The 20,448-nt window shown below is 42.0% G+C and overlaps 1 protein-coding gene across 1 annotated transcript in view; it reads left to right on the top strand.

Moving 5' to 3' along the window:
- Nucleotides 1–9,622: 9,622 nt before the first annotated feature.
- Nucleotides 9,623–20,448, top strand: part of MTA3 (metastasis associated 1 family member 3) — a gene marked incomplete at both ends in the record, with an annotated part of 133,409 nt that continues 122,583 nt past the window's right edge. Inside the window, 3 exons of the mRNA XM_084262065.1 lie at nucleotides 9,623–9,650; nucleotides 11,845–11,912; nucleotides 13,765–13,858. Of these exons, the coding sequence (XP_084118191.1) occupies nucleotides 9,623–9,650; nucleotides 11,845–11,912; nucleotides 13,765–13,858 (190 nt within the window). The remainder of the gene's footprint in view (nucleotides 9,651–11,844; nucleotides 11,913–13,764; nucleotides 13,859–20,448) is intronic.

Raw genomic sequence — 20,448 nt, 5'->3', positions numbered from 1 at the left:
GTCCAGTCCACTGTGGTTCCAGGGCTTTTTCTGTAAGAGACTTAACATATACATAGTCCCCTGGTTGTATATCATGAACAGGCCCGTCCAGACCCCTACTACGTGTTCCCATTACATGCTTTTCAATTCTTTTTAATTGTTTGTTTAGTGCCACCATATAGGAGGTCATTATTTCTTCACCAATTTGTGAAGATGTGCCTTTTTGCACCCCATAAGGCCGTCCATATAAAATTTCGAATGGGCTAAGCCCTTCTCTGACTCTTGGTCTGGTTCGTATTCGTACAAGAGCCAATGGTAAAGACTGGGGCCAAGTTAGATTAGTTTCCTGTCCTAACTTGAGAATCTGTTGTTTGATTAGATGATTCATTTTCTCCACCTGACCACTTGATTGTGGTCTGTATGGGGTGTGTAATTGCCAATCTATTCCTAGATGGTGGCTAATGTGTTGTACAATTTTAGACACAAAATGTGGTCCTCTGTCCGAGGACATTACCGCTGGGACTCCGAATCTGGGTATTATTTCTTGGAGCAATACCTTGGTTACTTCCCGGGCTTTAGCAGTTCTGCACGGGAAAGCTTCTGGCCAGCCTGAAAAGGTATCCAGCAGATGAGCTAAGGTAGAATGTCAGACTGTAAGGTCCATGGTGTCCAGATTCCACCTTATAGAAGGCAACACTACACCCCTGCACAAACACTTTCTTCCTGCTTGTCCCATCAGAACAGGTCACTGTGATGTATTCAATTATTTGTTATTTTCTTTTCTGAATGGAAAAGGTTGATAGCAAATCCACAATGACTCAAGGTTTTGGGTTTGCGTGACAAGATTTTGGCAGAGGTGGGGCTACAGGGCAGCTTCCCACTTAATCTGTGAGAAGCTGCTAGAAGCTTCCCCCGTGCCTGCCAGAGCCAATGCCAACCGGCTCCAAGACGGCCTGCTGCTGACCAAGGCCAAGCCCATCAGTGACAGTGGCAGCGTGTCTGGGGTAATGGCTTTTAAGAAGGTAAAAATGAAGAAAGAAAAAATAAAAAAAAAAGCGGTGCTTTTTGCCACCAGAGAGAGGAGTGACAAGATGTGAGAAATTTTGCAGACACCAAGGTCAGTGAAGAAGGGGTAAGAAGAGGTGTTCCAGGTGCCAGAGCAGATATTCCTATGCAGCCTGTGGAGAGAGGAGCTCATGCCAGAACAGGTTTGCTGGCAGGACTTGAGACCCACGCAAGAGCAGTCTAGTCCTGAAGCTCTGCACCCTTTGGAAGGGACCCCTGCTGGAGCAGGGGAAGAGTATGAGTCCTTCCCCTGAGGAGGAAGGAGCAGCAGAGACAATGTGTGACGAACTGACCCCATTTCCCATCCCCCTGTGCTGCTCAGGGGGAGGAGGGAGAGAATTTGGGAAAAGAAGTAGAGCCTGGAAAGAAGGGAGGGATGGGGCAGGTGTTTTAAGATTTGATTTTATTTCTTATTATCTTACTCTGTTTTGTTCAGGATAATCAATCAGATGTGGTTTTTTTAAAATCTGTTTTGCCCATGACAGTAATTGGTGAGTGATCTCTCCCTGTCCTTATCTTGAGCAGCAGACCTTCCATTTTATCTTCTCTCCTCTGTCCAGTTGAGGAGGGGGAGTGATAAGACTGGCTCTGGTGGGCACCTAGCACCTCATGTTCAGAAGAAAATACTCAGCAAATAATTGTAAATAACCTTCCTCATACCAACATGTTGGGCAACTACCAAAGAGGAACCCAATCAAAACATGAAATCTTCTTAAAATATTCATTAAAAATATCATATTCTGAAAGGCTTGACAGTTACTATGGCTAGGATATTTTTATGGCAATTCCCCCTCCCTGTCACAGCATACTATTTTCATGGAGAAGTCTGTAGGGAATTGATGTTATGCATAATTATTACAGGAACTTATATGGTACTCTCCAGCTCTGTGAAGTTGGAGGGTCTGTGTTGTACATTATGTATCTGCCAGCTGATGTTCATGAAAGCAGATGGCCTTCAGCACCTGTTACAATGGAGCCCTAAAGTGAGGTGTTTGGATGTTGACCACTGCTTAAGCACAGACCCAGCCAGTCCTTCAAAGCATATGAATCTTCATCTGGGACGACCACCAGAAGTTCTGGAAGCAGATCTGTGACACACGCATGAGCAGGCCTCTTCTGTCTCTGAGTATATGGGATTTAGCAGCATGAGCTGTATTTTCTCTCTGATGTCTTCTGGGCATTTTATGTAGACAGATGTTTGTACTTTGACGTGGCTGCTGGTTGTTATTCTGGTGATGTTCAGGAACTGGCTTCAGTGAAAATAGTCCTGAATAACTAACTTACTGCCTAGCCTTGGGGCTTTTTTGGTGGTGTGGGGCGGTCTTTGCTTTCCCCACCCCCTCCTCCTGATACACATTAAAGACTTTAGAGATCCATAAAGGGAATGTAGCTGTAACAATAGGAAAGGGGTTTTTTTTCCAGTATAGCTGAATCTTGTGTTTAGATGAATAGAAAAAGAGGCGCTCTGGATGCATGCTAGCCCAAGACTTGTTCTTTCTCTATGGACCATGAAATGCTTTCTGAGTTAATGGTAGAGCCACCAGATCAAAGAATCTGGTCTATTTCAAACAACATATTGTAAAAGACACTTCTTTGGTCATATTCTTCTTGAAAAGTGAGAATTTATGTTTTTTCCTAGCAGTTCTCTGCATTGCCACCTCCCTAGTTCAGAGTAGTTGGCTGCATGGCATTGAGAAAGACATTCTGTATCTGGAAACATTCTATGTTGACTCTGTGTGTTTGTTAGTCTCAGCTATATGCTGCATTCTTGCATCTCAGCGGAGCTTCATAAGGAGAAGAGGGCAGATGTAGCCTGCTTTTTGTTTATTTTGAAATATGAGAAGAACAGCTTGTTTGTAAGCACATATAATATTCCTTGGTATTCTATACAATATTGTAGAATATTAAAATCCAGGTACTTGCAGACTGTTAATCCTGGGTATCCTGCTGTTACAGGTTTCCATCCCCAGCTGTAACCAAGACCCAAACTGCCAAGGGTCTAGTTGCAGAGGTTAAAGAATTGCGAGATGCTCATCTGATAAATGGGCCTGAAGACTATAGAGCCAAAAATCCTCAGTCTGCCAGGGAGAAGGATAAAACTTGACACACTGGGGGTGGACATGACAGACCTAACAGGCAGAAGAACTGGAGTCTACCTTCCCTACAAAGATGAGAGACTTAACTGCAATAGTGGGGAGATTTTTACTGCCCATGGGAGTTCCAGAGGCAGGTAAAGCATTAAGGGTTTTTTGTTTGTGCCTATTTGGTACAGCCAGCCAGATCTGGCACAAATATGCCTATTCCTGTATCTACTTCAGCAGAAACAGCCCTAATTAAAGAACTTGTATCAGTTTGTACGACATCCCCAGTTAGGCTTCTTGCTGCAGTCGAGCCTAGGAAAACTGTAAAATCTCCTGTTTCCCTGCATTCAGGGGAAATACTTGGGGTATTCTGAGTGCATAAGTGTTCTCTGCCAGGCTGTCTTGTGCTTCGGGGAAGGGGGTTTCCAAACTGTTTGTTTCTGGTTTCCAGGCATAACATGTAGCTAAGTTAAAGCAAACAAAACCTAAGCAACAACAACAAAACCATGTCAGCTTTGCAACTCAGGAGCCTGTCGTTCTTAAAGTTTTTTGGGTTTTTTTTTGGTGTCACCTATTGCCTGGTGTGTTAACTCTAACTACCTGCAATCATCTGGCTACCTAAAGGTACAGGTTGCTTATTCTTTCCACTCATCCTGCAAAAATACTTCACGCCAGGAATGTGATTTTTCTCTAGGTAAGTGACTCCCTTAAAAACGATTGCCAGTACCTTCCAAACTGAGATCATTACTACTGTTCTGCAGAGCACTGCTGTTCTTCCTTGCCAGTACCCAGACTGATTTTTTCAGAAGCAAGTCATCTAGTCAGAAGCCTGTTAATTGGGTGGGCAAACTGACCTGCTCCTCTGTGACACCGTCTGGTTTTAGAAATAAAGATCACTTGAATGCAAAGTGTAAGCAGGCACAATTTCCCTGATTTAAGAGAAAGGTGCGTGTGCATCGTACCACCAATAAATCTGTCCCTGAAACTCACCCAGCCATTTCAGAAGTGAAGTTCCTCCTACCACCAGAATAATGAGGAATCATCACTGCACTGACCTGGAGACTTGCTATGTGCATACAGAGATTGTTCTGATTTTCGAAGCTTAAAGCAAAAGCAGTACTTGAGAATTTAAAGTCAAACGTGTAATGGAAACACAAGGCAGTGCTCAGAGCCACAGTGAGGAACTGAGGGTACCTTTGATCAATAAGTTGTGCTTTGGTATTGCTTGCCCGTAATCATTCAATCCCCAGAAAAACTGAACTGAACAGATGCTGAGTCCTTGACTTCAATTAATTCTGCTCAGATGAATGTACTGTACTCCGCTTAAATATGTGTCATTAAGCACCTTTGACAGCTTTTTAGCAGGTGTTTAGCACGAAAAATAGATCAGTTGAGAGAAAGGGAGAAATACAGAGTAAATCCAATGTGGTGTGTTTAATGTCTGTCTCCTATTACTGTGCTCAAGCCCCAAATGGCTTCATTTAGGAGTGCTGCCCGTGCCAGCAACACTCCAGCGTGTTTCTGACTGCTCTGATTCACAACCTTGCTTCTGTCCAAGATAACAAAGGTGCGTAGACGTCTCATCTTAGTCCTGCTGGAGTCAACCACAACATTCACATCGACTTCAAAAGAAAGACGTTTTGAAATCAAAGACTTTCCCTAAGACTGCCACATGGGATAGGGCACAAAATTGAATGCAAAAGCTGGAGGCTTTTTCTTCATTGGGATGGGAACTGCAGAAGAAATTGGTAACTGTAACAGAAGCTCCACATGGACAAAGTTTCTTTTATTTTTTTTAAATCTGATTAGAAAATAAGATCTTTACTCTGTTATTGAGACTACTATCAAAAACTGTGTTATGCCTGTAGAGTGGAAAGAATGCATTTTCTATATATCTAATCTTTGTAGCAGATTAATAATAAACCCTACTTTACCATCCCTCCCTCTGTCAAACCTATAGTACTATTTTTCATTGCAATAGAATGGTTTTCATCACAGCAACTTCAGTCAGAACAAGGTGACAGGTACATACAGGCCCAGCTCTGACTTATTTTGCACAAAAACGATGTCCTTAATTAAATTGTATGGTTTATGGGAAATATGTATGGTGTCAAGGCAGTGCCATACAGTAGGATATAGCATCTATCTATATAAGAACACGATACTTACTGAAAGATATTACCAAATATCTCTTTTTCACTAACCACTCAAATAATAACTTGCTGCCAGCCTTAAGAACCTTTTTTCTCTGCACATTGATTTACTAGTATTCCTATACAACTTTAAGACTTAGATTGAACATCGAAATCTGCAGGCTACTGATAATTCAGCAATTAACTTTAAGCTATTGTTTAAATCTTATTTAATGAAAATAGTGACATACTTAGCTAAGAGTCTCTTGAAAGATCTGACTCACACTGTCAACAAAAAAGCCAGCGTTACTTCTGAAGCCAAGAGAAGATGATTTTCTCTTGTGAGAGGGTTGAGATTTTTTTTTAACGATTTATAACAAAATTGATACAGAACTATCTACTACAGATTGCACCTAGCTTCTCTTTCAGTAGAGGCAGCTAAACTTTTCTATTTGCTTATGATAATAAATATTGAAATTTATGTTCCTGTAAATTAAGTAAAAAAAACCCCAAAGCAACCAAACTTACACAATCTATGTGACAAAATGGAAGTTACCTAAGGTTTTTTTTTTTATAAATATTCATCAATATCAACATGGAAAAAGTTTTTCTGTGGTGACTAATTAAGTGACACCAATATTATTTCTATTTCTGGTAGGAATTCATTAATGAGGGTTTCCAAGCGATGGTGTATCTTTGCATTACTGAGAGAGAAAAAATGCACATGTACTTTTAGCTGTCTGTAAGCCAGCCTGATGGATGTGCAGCTCCACGAGCTGGCATGTTTGTTCCCACTAGATGAAAGTGACTTTGTACAACCTAGGTATTATTTTCGGCCACAGGACAAGTCCATGAACTCCTGAAGCCCTCTGTGGTGGTGAATTACTCTCAGTGTAAGTAGAAGTTTAGGCTGATAAGAAGCGATCATTTGTAAAGTCCTCTGTATTTTTTTAACTCTTTGCATGGTTTATGGGCATGCAGCCTGTTTATTCGTTGTAGCAAAGTTTTGCTAGCAAGGAAAGCCACGTTCTCTTGGTGTGAACTCATAAATTTGAACTTCTGAATGTCTCCTGTGCTTCCACATCACCCACGCCAAGAAGAAGTTCTAGTCTCAGCTGCTTTGATCTACGTGTCCTGTAAGCAGGGCCCAAGGTTGGGAAAGTCGAAGTGCCTTTTCCTTTCTGTTGCACCAGCATGAGGATGAGTCTCTGTGAAAGACCTACCAGGAACTGAGCGCCTTTTATTAATGTTCAAGCAACTCAGTTCTCCAATGCTTTTATTGATTGCAATATGATGTTTCTCTGTAAGATCCCGAAGTATTCTGTTCTTATACACACTTCCATCAATATATTTTACTTTAGACACCTGCGCTGTCTGTTTAATCCTTAAGCAAGTAATTTACAAAGATTTGTTTGCAGTACTGGTGTCTCTTTTGGTGAACAAGTTTGTGGGTTCGTTCTTGTTAATGTTTGTTGCCGCTCCTGTTGTTGATTTCAGGCTTTTATTACCTAGAGAAGATGCTGGGCTGGAACCTTTGGAATTAAATTCCCCAGGAACAAAACAGGACGTTGCACCCCAGATGCAGTGGAAGTTTCCTTATTCTGCTCTGCTCTCCTGCTCTCTGCACCTCCCCTTCATCTCCTTCAGTACTGCTGATCTATCTCACCCTGGGGGCAGTTGTCGAGCCTGGACCGGGGAACTGGTCTATATTTTAAAATTATCCTTTCCACTCTATTCTTCTTGCCTGGTTTTGAGAAGTATGAGGAGGAATGATAGGCTGCTCAGAATGGCACAAAAACAAAAAGAAAAATTTAGGGGTGAAATGAAGTTCTTGGGCAATCTGCATCTCTAACAGGAATAATCTGTTTTGCAACTTTGATACAAATCGCCACATCTCAGCAACTCAGTAATGAATACATTTCATTTACCATCTTAAGACAAAGCTCTTATCTGATTTTTTTTCTCAGCAATGTTGTGGTTGAAACGAGTTTTCCATTGTATTTAATCTAGAAAAATGAAAATGTTTACATAACCAACATTTTTCCCATTCTGTGCACTGAGATAGCACAGAAAATAAACTGTATCCAGGCTTTTGTATACATTATACTGAAGTAAAATGTACTTCCAGTCCTGCAACTCGGTACCCAACCACAGCTAGCTGTACCTGCTGCCTCCCTCAGCTTCCAGCAGTGCCTTTAAACTATGCAAATACAGCAGCATGACACCAGGCAGTATCAGGTTGTGCTGTTTGTGGCTATACAAACTGCGTTGGTGTGAATAATAAGGCCCAGCAATTCAGTATTATTCTTTATTTATCTGCTCTGTGCTGTATGCCATAGTCGGCAACTGTAAATAAAGGGGCTTTTCTTACTGTTTTCAGGCTGTCAACCTGAAAGTATGCACTGGGGCTGTGGGCTTTCCTGGGCTGCGCTGTCGGGTTTTTGAGAAGTGAATTCTCTACCTTCAGGAGCTGCCTTCCTTTTTCATAGGTCATGCCTTTAGATGATGGAAGCAAGAGCCTGCTCCTTGCTGCATGAGTGTACATGGTAAGCTTCAGAGTGTGGGAAATTCCTCTAAAGTTGCAGTGCAGGCTTAAATCTGAGGAAAAGAGCTTGGAGGTATTTTGTTTCGCTGATAATGACTAAGACAAGGCAACTATTTTAATTGTTCTCTTGCCATGAAAGTTTAACCTGTTTGGTTTACCACCAGAGTAAAAATAACACAGTTTAACTTCTAGCTCATGGTATTTAGGTCTCTGCTAAGGTAGTGTTACTGTGCCTCTAGAAATAATCAGCTGGATAAAGCTGCTACTTCCCAAAGAGTTTCTGCAGGCTTTATTTTCGGCTCCCACAGACGTTTTTATTAGGAGACGAGACATGCATCAATGCGTTGCTGTTTGCTAAAGACGACTCAACCACTTCATCTTATACTGATTTCACGACTTGCAGGAATTTGGTACTCAGTTGCCTGTTTGACACTGTAGTAGTCACTCAGGAAATTAAAAGTGCCTTCGAACTAATCTTAACCTAATCGTCCCAGATTCACTGAAGAGGGGAAAAGGAAGAAGGCACACCATCATTTAAAAGACCAGGGCAGCTCACCCTCCCCCTGATGAACGTGTTGTTCCCCTGCAGCTCAGGGTGAAGGGGAATGTTAGCTGGGTAATGCTCGAGCTACAAGCACACAAATCTAGGACGTGAAATAAACAATAAATCATCGCCTATCCTTGCGAGAAAACGCTAAGAAGTATTTCTTTCCTAAGGAAGCATTCCACAGCAGGATCAATTTGTTTGTAAAGCGCGTAGATTGCGATGGTGTGAACTCTGTGTAAACACGGGAAAACGGCTTCGTGTTACATCAATATTGATGTTTCTGAAGCATCCCTCTCAGCAGATGATTTGTGAGCATCTCCTTCAACGCTCCCCGGCTCCCGAGACGAGCTGCTAGGATTTATCTTCATCCCGGCGTCGATGCTTTCTCGCTGCCGTGGCGAGCGGGCTGGCTTCTTTCTCCCAGCGGCGAGCAGCTCGGGCAGCCGCCGTGCCCCCACTGCCAGAGACGGGCCGGCCGTCCCCCGAAGCCGCTCGCCCGCCCTCCCGGGCTGCATCCTGCTCCGAAGGCGAACAAAGGAGCCGCCAAATCGCTCACCAACAGGTGCTGCGCACACACGTGTGAGAAACTTTCTCTGGGTTGTTACTAGGAGTTTCCAAGGGGGAGAGATTGATTCCTCGGCTGCAGGGGACAAAGCGTCGCCGGGGAAAGGGCAAGCACCACTAAAAAAATACCCCAAACACCCCCCACACACACATCCCACACCCCCCTCCCCAAAATAAAAAGAGGGGACCGGAGAGGAGATGGAATTAACAGTCGCCCGCTTCTTCCAGGCAGCGCGGGGCTTCCCAGTTTTGGGACAAAGCGTCGGCAGTGGGCTTCGGGGCACGGCGAGTAGCGCTCGCCCTGAGGTAAGGCACCTCGCTCCCTCCGCAAGGAGTCGGGGCGGGAAGGGGGGGGACACAGCCCGCCCCCCACCCCCGCAACGCCTGGCCGCGGCCACCGTCCCGGCTCCAGCCGCCCCACCTGCAGGCGAGCCACTGGGCCCCTGCCTCCGACCCGCCCCGCGGCCGGTGTGCGCGGGGGGAGGGAGGGAAGTGGTGGGGGGCGGTTGTTTAACCCTTTCCCCGCCGGGCGGCTCCGGAAACGGCCGAGGCGGCGGCGGCCCCGTGAGGCGCGGCGCTGTGTCCTGTGCCCGGGCGGGGAGGGGTGGCGCAGGGTGGGGGCGAGCGCGGAGGGGGGGGCGGCGGGAGCCGCTCCCTCCTTGCCCAGCCCGGCAGAGGCGGCGGGAGGAGGAGGGCGCAGAGCGCAGACATGGCGGCCAACATGTACCGAGTGGGAGGTATGTGGGGACGGGGCAGCGCCCGCCCGGCGCCGGGGGTCTCTGTTCCCGGCAGCGGAGATGGGGCCTGGCCGGGGGGCCCGTCCGCGCCGCGGGCTGTGCGAGCCGCGCCGGGGTCTGCGCGCGCTGCGCTGGGGTGAAGAGAGGCGCACCGGCCCCCTTCGCCTGCCGTCGCCAGCGCCATGGCCTCGAGTGGGGCACCCAGGCCCGGGCGGTCGGCGGCAGCCGGTCCTGGCAGAGGGGCCGCCGGGCCCTCCGCGGGGCGGGGGACGCAGGTTCCTCCCCCGCCAGCCCTGTACGCCGGGTGGGAGTCCAGCCCCCATCGCTGAGGAGGAGAAGGGCAGCGCCGCCCTCCACGGGGAAAGGGGGAGCGGTGCTGCCGATTTCCTGCCCCTTCTACACGGTGCGGGCCGGGCATGGCCTCCCTTCGCGCCTCGGCTCCTTCCCCGGAGAGCCGGGTGTCCCCCCCGGCCCCGCCGCCCGCCGAGCCAGCGCATGGCGGCAGGCTGCTCCGCCTGCGAGGCGAGCGAGGGGCGGCCTAACAGGGCCGTGCGCCCCCGGCCCAGGAGTCTGCTTCGGCCCAGCCGCCGCTGCGGCCTGGCGAGCCCGGGCGGCGTGGCGCGGGCAGCCGGCGTCCGCCCCGAGGGGCGCCCGGCGGCGCTTCCGACCGTGCTGTTGCCCTGCCCCCGCTCCTTTCCTTCAGCGGCGGAGCGTCTCCGCGCTCTCCGTCATCTCCCGAAGATAAATAACAAATCCGGGGGATTTCTGTCAGCTTTCCTGCTTACCGACGTGACCCCTGGGGTGTGTGCTGTTACGTGACTGCTGTCGATGGGGGTTACTTAGGCGGTAAAACCCACGACAAGCGGTTTTTTCCCACCCCCGGCCTGTCGAAATAGACACTGGTAACTTTCGGATGCCCTCCCCTATGGAGCGACCATGGCTGTGTGCCTAGCGCTGCGGCTCCAGGTGCACCGCTCAAGTTAAATCCTAACTTGCCTCCTCCTGCTCTCCTCAGCAGCCTGAGGTGAGAAGGAAAGATGCAAAGAAACGAGGGGTGAGTGGTTAGTTTGAATCTCTTTCTGCCTCTGGTTTGAGGTCTACTGATGCATCCGCAAATCATCCCTCTGCGTACACCCTCATTAGGGCATTTAGATTGTAATCCCATCAGCCTTTACTCATGAAAGTAATCCTCCTCTGAGCAGTGCTGTTGAAATCTGGGTAGGGTTTGCTTTTTAGGTCATAATTTTTTAATTTTTTTTTTTTGGGGGGGGAAACCTTAACAAGTGCCAACTTAACAAGTAATAGTGAGCAATATCCAGACATCCTATTCGTTCTAAAGGAACTGAGACTCTTTCACTGCAATTTAGTGTTGAAACGTTTCAGAGGAGTTTTCTTTGTCATTATGGTCCCCACACACAACCTTTTAAAAAATTTTGCAAGTAGCATGGTGCAGGAGTCAAATACCCTATGTAAGGTTAGCATTTCATGGGTACTTATTCATTTGAGAAAAACAAACTTTTGGGAAGACTGCTGAAGGAAATGCTCTGCCTGTCAATTCTTTGTGCTGCACGGAAGCAGCTTTCATAAGTAAACTTCATATACTCTATGAAGGAATTTCTATATTAATGATGCTGTAAGAGTTTCTGTCTTGGAAGATCCTTGCTAACCTCATAACTGTTAATGCTTAATACAATTTGCATATTACTGAAAAGTGATGACAACAAAAGCAAGGATCATAAAATGTACTGTACATTACGCATGTAGACACCTTACTACCACAGCACCTGATAATAAATGTGAGGTAGCACATCTTAAAGAAATATTTATCTCCATAATACAGAATCTCACTAAAGTGCTCAATTCTTAAATCTTCCCTAGTCATTTGTGAGAAACCAGCACTTTTATATCAAGATTTACGCAGTGTGTGGATTACTGAATTACAATATAAGCTCCAGCCCAATGCATTTAACTTTGTTTCAGCATGATTGTTAAAGCATGTTATGACCAGAATTTAGGAACAAATTGTGTTAAATCTTAGGATAGAAATATTTAGTATTTACATTTACTAAAAGAGCTCTGCTTTTTAACAGTTTCTAGGTTTAGAAGGAGAATTTTGCACTAATAGTGAGATGCTTTTACATTTGTGTTTTGTGGGTTTTTTTAATTTCAGCATCTTTCCTTTTTTTCGTTGCAGATTACGTTTATTTTGAAAATTCTTCCAGCAATCCATATCTCATTAGGAGAATTGAAGAACTTAACAAGGTATTCAAGTATCTATCATTCTTGCTTAACCTTTGACAACAGTCAGTGCACTCTGGAAAAATGGAGAATGATTTTGATACTCTAAGATTTGCATTGTTAGAGAATTTTCTGTATTTTTTGTTGCTGGGTTTTTTTAACCAATCTTGAGATGTGATACGGATTTTGTGTATGGTTCAGTTACTGAAATCTTGCTACGTAATACTTTGTAATATTGCCCTGTTATCTAAGGAAACACTCAGTTGAGTATTCCCAGTGAACAGGAGTACTCTGCTGTAAAAATTCCCAAACCAATTTTATGAGTGCTTGAAGAAGTGATTTTAATTCTCTGCATGGCGATGGCACTGTGAATCCATCTGCAATGATAGCAATCATGTAGTGTGTGTGATTTTGGCTGTATGTGTGAAGAGGTAGTAGCTCTCAGTGAGGCTTTGCAGTGATCCAATAACAGAATATATGACTTCTGTGGTTGCTTATTGCTCTGCTTATTGGCAGCAGTGAATGAAGGATGGGCTTTTGAATGGAAGTAGACTATTCTCTCTCTTTATTCTGTGTCTATTTTTGGTAAAGAATGGAGGCTTTTCAGATTGTCATTTTAGGGGAAGCATGATTATTTGTTCATTCTTATACTACTAAGAATGGTGTGGGATTTTTTTTTTCTTCCCTTTTTCAGCGTGGCATATTTTTACTATTCAAGCAAGCAGTGTTAATACTTACTTACACATTATGTCAAAAATTAATGATCAACGTGCTTGTTGTGATATAAATAATAACAAAGATTTTTTTTTCCTTGTGGTTAGAAAATAAGTTAAAAAATTAGTGGCCTGCAAATTATTTTCTTCCTAATGGAACATAACACTGCTCCATAGCAGACATTGACCACGTTACCTGTTAGTGCTGTCCAACATAACATCCCCTGAGCTTGTGCTTGGCAAATAATTTTTGGCCTTTTATTGGAGAAGAATATTCTTTGTTTACAGTATTTGAAATGATTCCAATCATGTTCTGAACGTAATGTTTGTTATCTTTAAACTGCACTGCTATAATTAAATCTTGCTCATGGATGGCAGAGTATGTATTGATTTTTTTTTTTAAAGACAGTTTTGAGGATATAGTCCAGATATCTTAATTGTGAATTAGTGCTTTCATGTGTTAAAGGCAGTGAGCAAACATGGGAGATGTTAGACAAATATGTAATGAAATGCTTTGGTTATTTTACTGGACACTAGATGCTTTGGTTTTTTGATCAGAAACTTAAATAAAGCATGGTATTTTTCAATGGCACATCTTGAGTTTTAAATAAGTAAATAACGGGAGTGAATTAATCTGGTGCTTTTCCTAACAAGAAGTTTTGGTTCTTCAAATATTAGTAGATTCTCAGCCTAGAGAGCATGATTCCTATAATGAGTCATGAGAACAACTGTGAACTAAACAGCTCTTTCATCTTACAAGCTGCAGTGAATTTTTAAATAAACCATGTTGTGATTCTGGAAGAAGTGCTGGAGTACTTAGAAATGTACATTTCTGTCTAAAGCTGGGTTGCAGAGGAAAGTTCACAAGCTTATAATATTTCTTAAGGATTCTCGTGTTAACATAATACTGGCATTGCATCTCTAGACAGATGAATAATATATAAATTCTTAGGACTAAGTAATTATCATCAATCCTGTTGTCTGATCTGAAACTGATATTGGCCTGTGTCAGGAAGTTTTTACTTGAGTTACCCGTTGATTTCAGCCTGGCTGATCACATGAGAAGTACTAATGTGAAGGAAAATTGTGAGCAGAGGGCATTTAATTTGTGTTACTCAGCTGAGGAGGGATACATTCTGACTTGATTTATCTTTCTTTTGTAGACTGCCAATGGAAATGTGGAAGCAAAAGTGGTGTGTTTTTACAGGCGAAGAGATATTTCCAACAGCCTTATAATGCTTGCAGATAAACATGCTAGTAAGTAGATTATGATTTGAGTATGTAATTTGTAGTATTAGCTTACTTTTTTTTTTAAAGAAAGAAGATACATTTTGCTTATGTTCTATGGGGAGGATTTATTCAGATGTTTTTGGAATATAGTTAGGTATCCTTTGTAAATTATTGGTGATCTGTCTTACAGTAGTCTGCACTCACAAACATTATGTTCTTTCGAGTTCTTCCACGTGAACTGGATATAAACATAACACTTGTAGTGAGCTTCAGTAAGCTTTCCAGCATGTTTTGCTTGGTTGTATCTTCTAATGGAAGGTGCAGGGAAGGATGAAAAAGATACAAATTTTACTGGAAATACTTTTTTCTTTTTTTTAAATGTGAATCTTTGTAGGTGTTTTTTGGTTGGCTTGTTGCTTAGAAAAGGCTGTGCTAGTTCTGTGGGCATCTTTTGATCTGGAAAAGTAAGATTTTTATGTTTCCTTTGTGAGTTTTAGATTGCCATTTTATCAGCACTTTGATATAAAGGACTTGTTGACGGTCTGTTGCTCTTCTACCGTAGCATGCTAAGTGTTTGTTGGTGTCAGTAGAGGTACTGTGGAAGCAAGCTTCTATCACATTTTCTCTCTTGAGATTCCCTTGCTGTTTTCTACCAAGAAAATAAAAATGTAATTTCTAGCCGATTCAACAAGCATTGTTAGAATGCCTCCGTCTCACAGGTCGTAAGTCTGCCAACCCATCATTCTTATGAATTAGGTTTCTCTGTGGGCATTTTCCTTCTGACCAATATGTGGAATCTGTACAGCTGAGCTATCTTGTGAGGTGTATGTTACAGTTACAGGGGACAGCTTATAATGAAGGATTGCTTGCTTGCAGGATCTTCATCCAACTGATACAGCAGATGTAGCTAAATGTCAAATCAATTTAAATGTTTTGATTCTGGAATACCACAGTGTTCTGTTTAAAAAATATGATGTATGTAAACAAAATATTTGTATATTTAGGAATCGAATGTTTAGGAAACGTTCCATATAGCTAAGCATGTTGATGCTTCAACACTTCTACCTGGTTTGTTATAAACGAAATGCTAAAAGATAAGGAGTTTCTTACAGAAAGGAAATTCTAGTGTGTTCAGTGGTTACTCCAGCGTGTATGTCCAGAGACGTCTTTTAAGTATAAGATCTGCTTGATGTCTCTTAATGACATTCTATATTGCTAGATTTTTTTTTTTCTTAATGATAGAGAAAGCTCTTCTGAGTAAGACACTTTTGAAGATTTTTGGCAGGTGAGGATTCGGTGTTTTTTGGATGACTCTTCAGTTTCTGAAGGTTGCACTTTGGAATTATGGTCCCATTTAACAAGAGAAGAAAATATTTTGGAACTTGAAAAAGTAACTTGCAAAACTTTCAGCACAATTTTAAGGGATCTCTGGGAAAAAAATGAATGAAGTAGATCTTCAGCATTATCAGTGGTGAAGAGTCAGTATACTGAGGTTTTTTGTGTGGGGGTTTGTTTTGTTGGGTTTTTTTTTAAGTTGGCCTTCAAAAAAATTTTAGGATATAAAAAGAAATCAGGGTGTGGAGGGGAAATCAAGTTGGCCTTAAGGTATCTAAAATACTTGGGTACACAGATGTCAAAGCATCTGACACTAATCTGTGAGGAAATTGCATTTTCTGTTTTCTCGCTGGTGTTTCTGGTGGAAGTTAATGAGCGTTTTTGTTTGTCTACCAGCATCTACTTGTCTATATCTGGGAATAGGGGTTTTGAATGTTTTGTGGGCTTTTGAAGAAATTATGGTTTCTCCCCTTTGCTTTCTGTTACTACAAAGCAGAGTCTGTGGTAGGGCCAACTTGAAAGCCAAACCAGAATACTGGTCAAGATCAGCATCTTGATCCTAAGTTGCCTCCTAAACTGAGTAGGGGAGTTCTGTTGGAGTGTAGAACCCACCAGCTCTTAGGTTACATCCATTACCACCCATAGGGTCACTGTGAGAGGGCTGTTCTTTTCTTTGTTCACTGGAGTAAGGCTTTCATGGTGGGGAAAAGGTGGAGGGATGAGTAGAAGACAGCAGGCAGTACAGAAGCTGTTGCAACAGATGACTGAAGTGCGTAAGCGAATGAACTTGAAGGGATAGGATGAAACCACACAGCTCGTTAAAATGGGTGAAGCAGACATGAAGGGATGTTTTTTCTAACCAAATGGTGTGATTGAAAGAGAAATTACCAAATGTAGCTGGAGCCATAAAATTTAAATGATCTCTTATGGAGGGAGTGGAGTTGATGTAAGTATTTCAAGGCAAGGTTTTAATAGCTGGGGAGGGGTAATGTACTAAGTCTGTACCAGCAGTAGTTTTGGGTTACAGGGAAGGGCTCAGCTTCTGTATTTCCTTCTTTTGTAATAGATGTATGAACTATTACTGTCTTGTAGCTGAGTAGGGTGGCCTGAGTGTGCGATGCCATTTTCTTGGAGGTTTTTACATTTAAAATTCTTCATCAGGTCATGTGCTGTCATGTAACATGTCTCAAGTTAATTCTGTTATTGCAACTTCTCAAACAGCTTTTGCCTAGTCAACCACCGTGGGGAGCATATAAAAAATGTTCTGTTGTCAGAGGCCTCTGTCTTTGATGTAGTAAGAGAACTTGCTTTGACTTAGATGTGCTGAGCTTCTGACTAAATGCCCAGAATTTTTCTGGGTGTATGATAAAGCAGATGCACTGTGTGTTTTTTCTCATTAGCAAAATTGATGCACTTCTGAATGAGACAGGAGTCAATTTAAAAACAGCCTGAGACACACTGGTTTCAGTGACTGAGAGATCAAAGGTAAAAACATTTCTAGATTATAGAAGCTGTAGTCCAAATCAGCTTGCTGCTTCTCCCCCACCACCATCTCAGTTGTTCTTTGTAGACATCACTTACTGGCTTTACTACTCACAATTGCACTCTTGTTGGGACTTGGCTTTTGGCTCTGGAGCAGTCGTGTTTCATGTCATGTTGCTTTGCAAAAATGGTGCTTCTGCTGCAGAATTTTTGTATGCAATAGATCTGTAGGAAGAAAGGAAGTCTTACCAGAGGTCTAGTGACTCCTGTTGAACAGTTGGAGTTGGTGCTCCATTCTGAATCTGGTATGACACTGATGTTTTGTGATCGGAAACAAATGAAGTATTCACTATGCTGGTTGCCTTATGTGCAAAGCAGTGCTCTTATTGGAAGTTACTAAGGTTGGTGAAATTTATTAAATATGCTGGTACACTTTGATCACTCTCATTAAAAGATCTCAGAGCACCTTACAATTAGCCTAAAAATAAATACTATTTTGTGTATTGATATATCAAGAGTGTTCCAATGGTCCTGGAGATGGTTTGTCCTTAAGGCAGCACTTTTGCTGGGGTTGGGTTCTGTTACTTTTATGTAAAGATGCTTTGTATTTGGGTGGCAAAAAACCCCAAACAACCCAAAGCCCAACACAACTATTTTGTGTATTTTCAATCTACATTAGTATCATAACTGCTGGACATTCCAGATACATCGAAGAGAATGAAGCTGTTCATAATCTATCTGATTTATTGGAAACGCTTCAGCAGAGCAGCAGGCTAGCAGATAGCATAGAAGATGGCAAGAAAATAGCTTCACTTGAGAAATACTGTTTAATGTATTTAATAGTAATGCGGGTTGCTCATTAATGTTCCCAAAGATACACAAAACTGAAAAGTGAATTCCTTTCATGTGCCAACAGGTTTTTTAATATATGGTTGCAGTTGCATAGTGCTATTCTTAGTACTCTACTTCAGGAAAAATATGAAGAGTTTTCCTGTTCTCTTCAACAATTTATAAAGTATGACTTAGTATTTTTCTAATGTGTACATAGCACTAAAACAGAAATAAGGCAATTCAGATGTTCAGTCTATGATGGGAAAAAAAAAGTATGTATAAAGATCCTGGGGGTTTGGTAAAAACCTCAGAATTAAAGTGCTTTGTGGTGTTGAGTGTTCTTTTCTCTTAGTCACTTATTTGACTCAGTGTAATGTAAAACATCTATAATATAGTACTGCTGGGGTGGTTTTGTCCAATCAGATGATAGCACAGCCAAAATCCTGGTGGGTTTTTTGTGTTTGTAGTTGTTTTTCATCATGGTAGTTCTTGTATATCAAATTAAAAAGCTGTTATTTAGAAAGGATATGTTTTTAGAATTGTAATCCCTTTTCTAAAAGAGAAATGAGAAATTGCTTTTTACTTAAAGTCATGTCTTAGCATGAAAAGTGTCTTTTGACTTGAGAATTGATTTGAAACCTTAAATTGACTTTTTTTGGGTACTGTTAATTCCTTCTAATACCTGTTGTCTCCTTGGCCTAAATTTAACTAGAAGCAACTTTGATCAAATCAATATGTGACACAATTGGCATCTCGTCAATTTTCTCCACATTAATAATTTTAAATGCTGATTTAATGTTGACATACTTCTTTCTTTTTTATTTTTTGGCATGGTGAATGCTTGTAATGTTACATCCTGCATACAACTACCAGGGAATGAATGGAGACAATTTATTTGTTCTCCTGGTATTGCTAGTAGAGATTGGCATATATGGTAGAGGAAAGGATGCTCAAAGGCAGAGAGTGTTCTTAGATGCCTGTTTTGCGGGAGGTCTTTGGAATGAAAAGATCATTGTATTGTATCTTGTTTCAAATAAAACAAAACCAAAACCTTTTGGGTCTTACCTACGATAACATGAGTACAAAAAATATTCTTTGAGAGCTCAAGAGTGCAATTAATTTGTCTCTCTCACTGCAAGAAGTAGCTCTTCCGTGGAATGTGGTGGCTTTCGTAAGGTTTTCTGTTAGGTTATGGGTCCTGTTTTAATTGCACTAGATCAGAAAGTCTCTTTCTTGCTTTGCTGTTAAGAAAACATATCTGTTGATACTGCCTTGTGATGAAGGATACCATTTTTCAGGATGTTAGTGAAAGGAGCTAAGGTGTGGAAAGACAGTTGGGAATCAAAGATAGGAGAACCTCTTGGAGCATTTATAAGGAGGAAGAAGGCGGCGTGGCTGGTAGATATGCCCAAGGAGTGGGTGAGCAGACTTGTGTAACTGGTTCAGTGAGATACTACTTAATCTTAAGTTTTCTGTAAATATAAACTAGTGTTTGTGTTTATAAAAATATGTCTAAATATATTAATATAAACAAGTTTGTGTGTGTGTCCACATCCATCCATCCTACCCCTGTGAGTACTGAAGAATTAGGACAAAGTTATTTTGACCTTCTGTATCTGCCCTCTTTCCTTTGAGGAAAAAAGAAGTCTTTAAAAAGTCTATGTGAGCGAGCCATCAGAAGACTCTTGGAAGAGTTTACTTTGAAGATGAGTTGGTGAACAGAGACAAAACCAAATACATTAAGCCAGGGAAGTTTAGGAGAATGAGTTCCAAAGGCTCTTTTGCTTAAGACAGGAATTTTACATGTTATGCTTATTTACAGTCAACTAACAGACATGTGAACTAAGCACTAGCAAATTCAAGTATGTTATGTTGCTTCTGGGTATCCTGAAGTCTGTGATGTGGGTGAGACACACCCTGGGAGGGCCATTTAAGGATGATACAGATAACAAATTCTTTAATCAGTAGCAAAGTAATTTTTATGCTATTTTTATATTATTGTAACTATCACTTGCACTGAAAATGTGCGTGAAGAATAGTGGTGGGTTTTTTTAGGAAGACATGACCTTCTTGATCAGAGACAAAGGAACATGAAGTTTTCCTTCATTTACACAAGAGAATGCCTTCATTTGTAATTTATTTGGAGAGGGGGGAAAAAACTCAGAACTGCTGAAATAGAGCAAGCCTTGTCCAAAATTACATCCTTGTCACCAAGGAGAAACTTGTCTCAAGGCTCCCAATTATCCTTTTCAAGGATGCTTTGGATAGACTCATAAATTACGTGTTGCAGTCACTTGATTTTTGTGCAAGAACTGCATACTTGTGAATTTCCCCCACCCAACAGTAAAAGCAATAAAGAAGCAGTAATGAGGAGCTTTTTGCTTTTGACAATATCTGAGTCTTCAGTTTGCAAATAACATATTTGAATTAGTAGTTTGCTGTAGCATATATTGTCTCATTAACAAGTTTACTGTCAGCTCTTAAGTATCTCGTGGAATTAACTGCTGTGGCTGTTCAAACTCTTCTGTTGGTGCAGAATGTCGTGTTAGATGTGAATGTTAATGATCTTCTCTTGGACTGAATGGATTTCAACTACGCTCACAGTTTTAGAAGTTCTTAGAAAAACCTGCATAAATACATTTTCTTTCACCTGAGTGTGTATTATCTGAGTTGGGTATTTAGGATTTTGCACGTATAAAAATACTGCCTACTCTGTATAACTGCTAGCTGTGTCTTTTGACCTCTTCAGAATAGGCTTATGATTTTGGGCAGCCATACCTTTTTCCATACTCTTTTTTTTTTTTTTTTTCCTTTTTTTTTCTTGAAATTCAGAAGCCTTATTTTCTGAACACATAATTTATAAGGCTTGAACACATTGCTGCCAATCTCTGTGAATGTAAAAACAAAAACCCAAAATCTGGTTTAACTCCATGAGTTTGCTGTGGAGAGTGAAAAGCTGCAAAATACCA

This window comes from Gallinula chloropus (genome assembly GCF_964237585.1).
Source record: "Gallinula chloropus genome assembly, chromosome: 3".
In the NCBI taxonomy this organism is placed as follows: domain Eukaryota; kingdom Metazoa; phylum Chordata; class Aves; order Gruiformes; family Rallidae; genus Gallinula; species Gallinula chloropus.
This window is presented reverse-complemented; position numbering and strand designations above follow the sequence as displayed.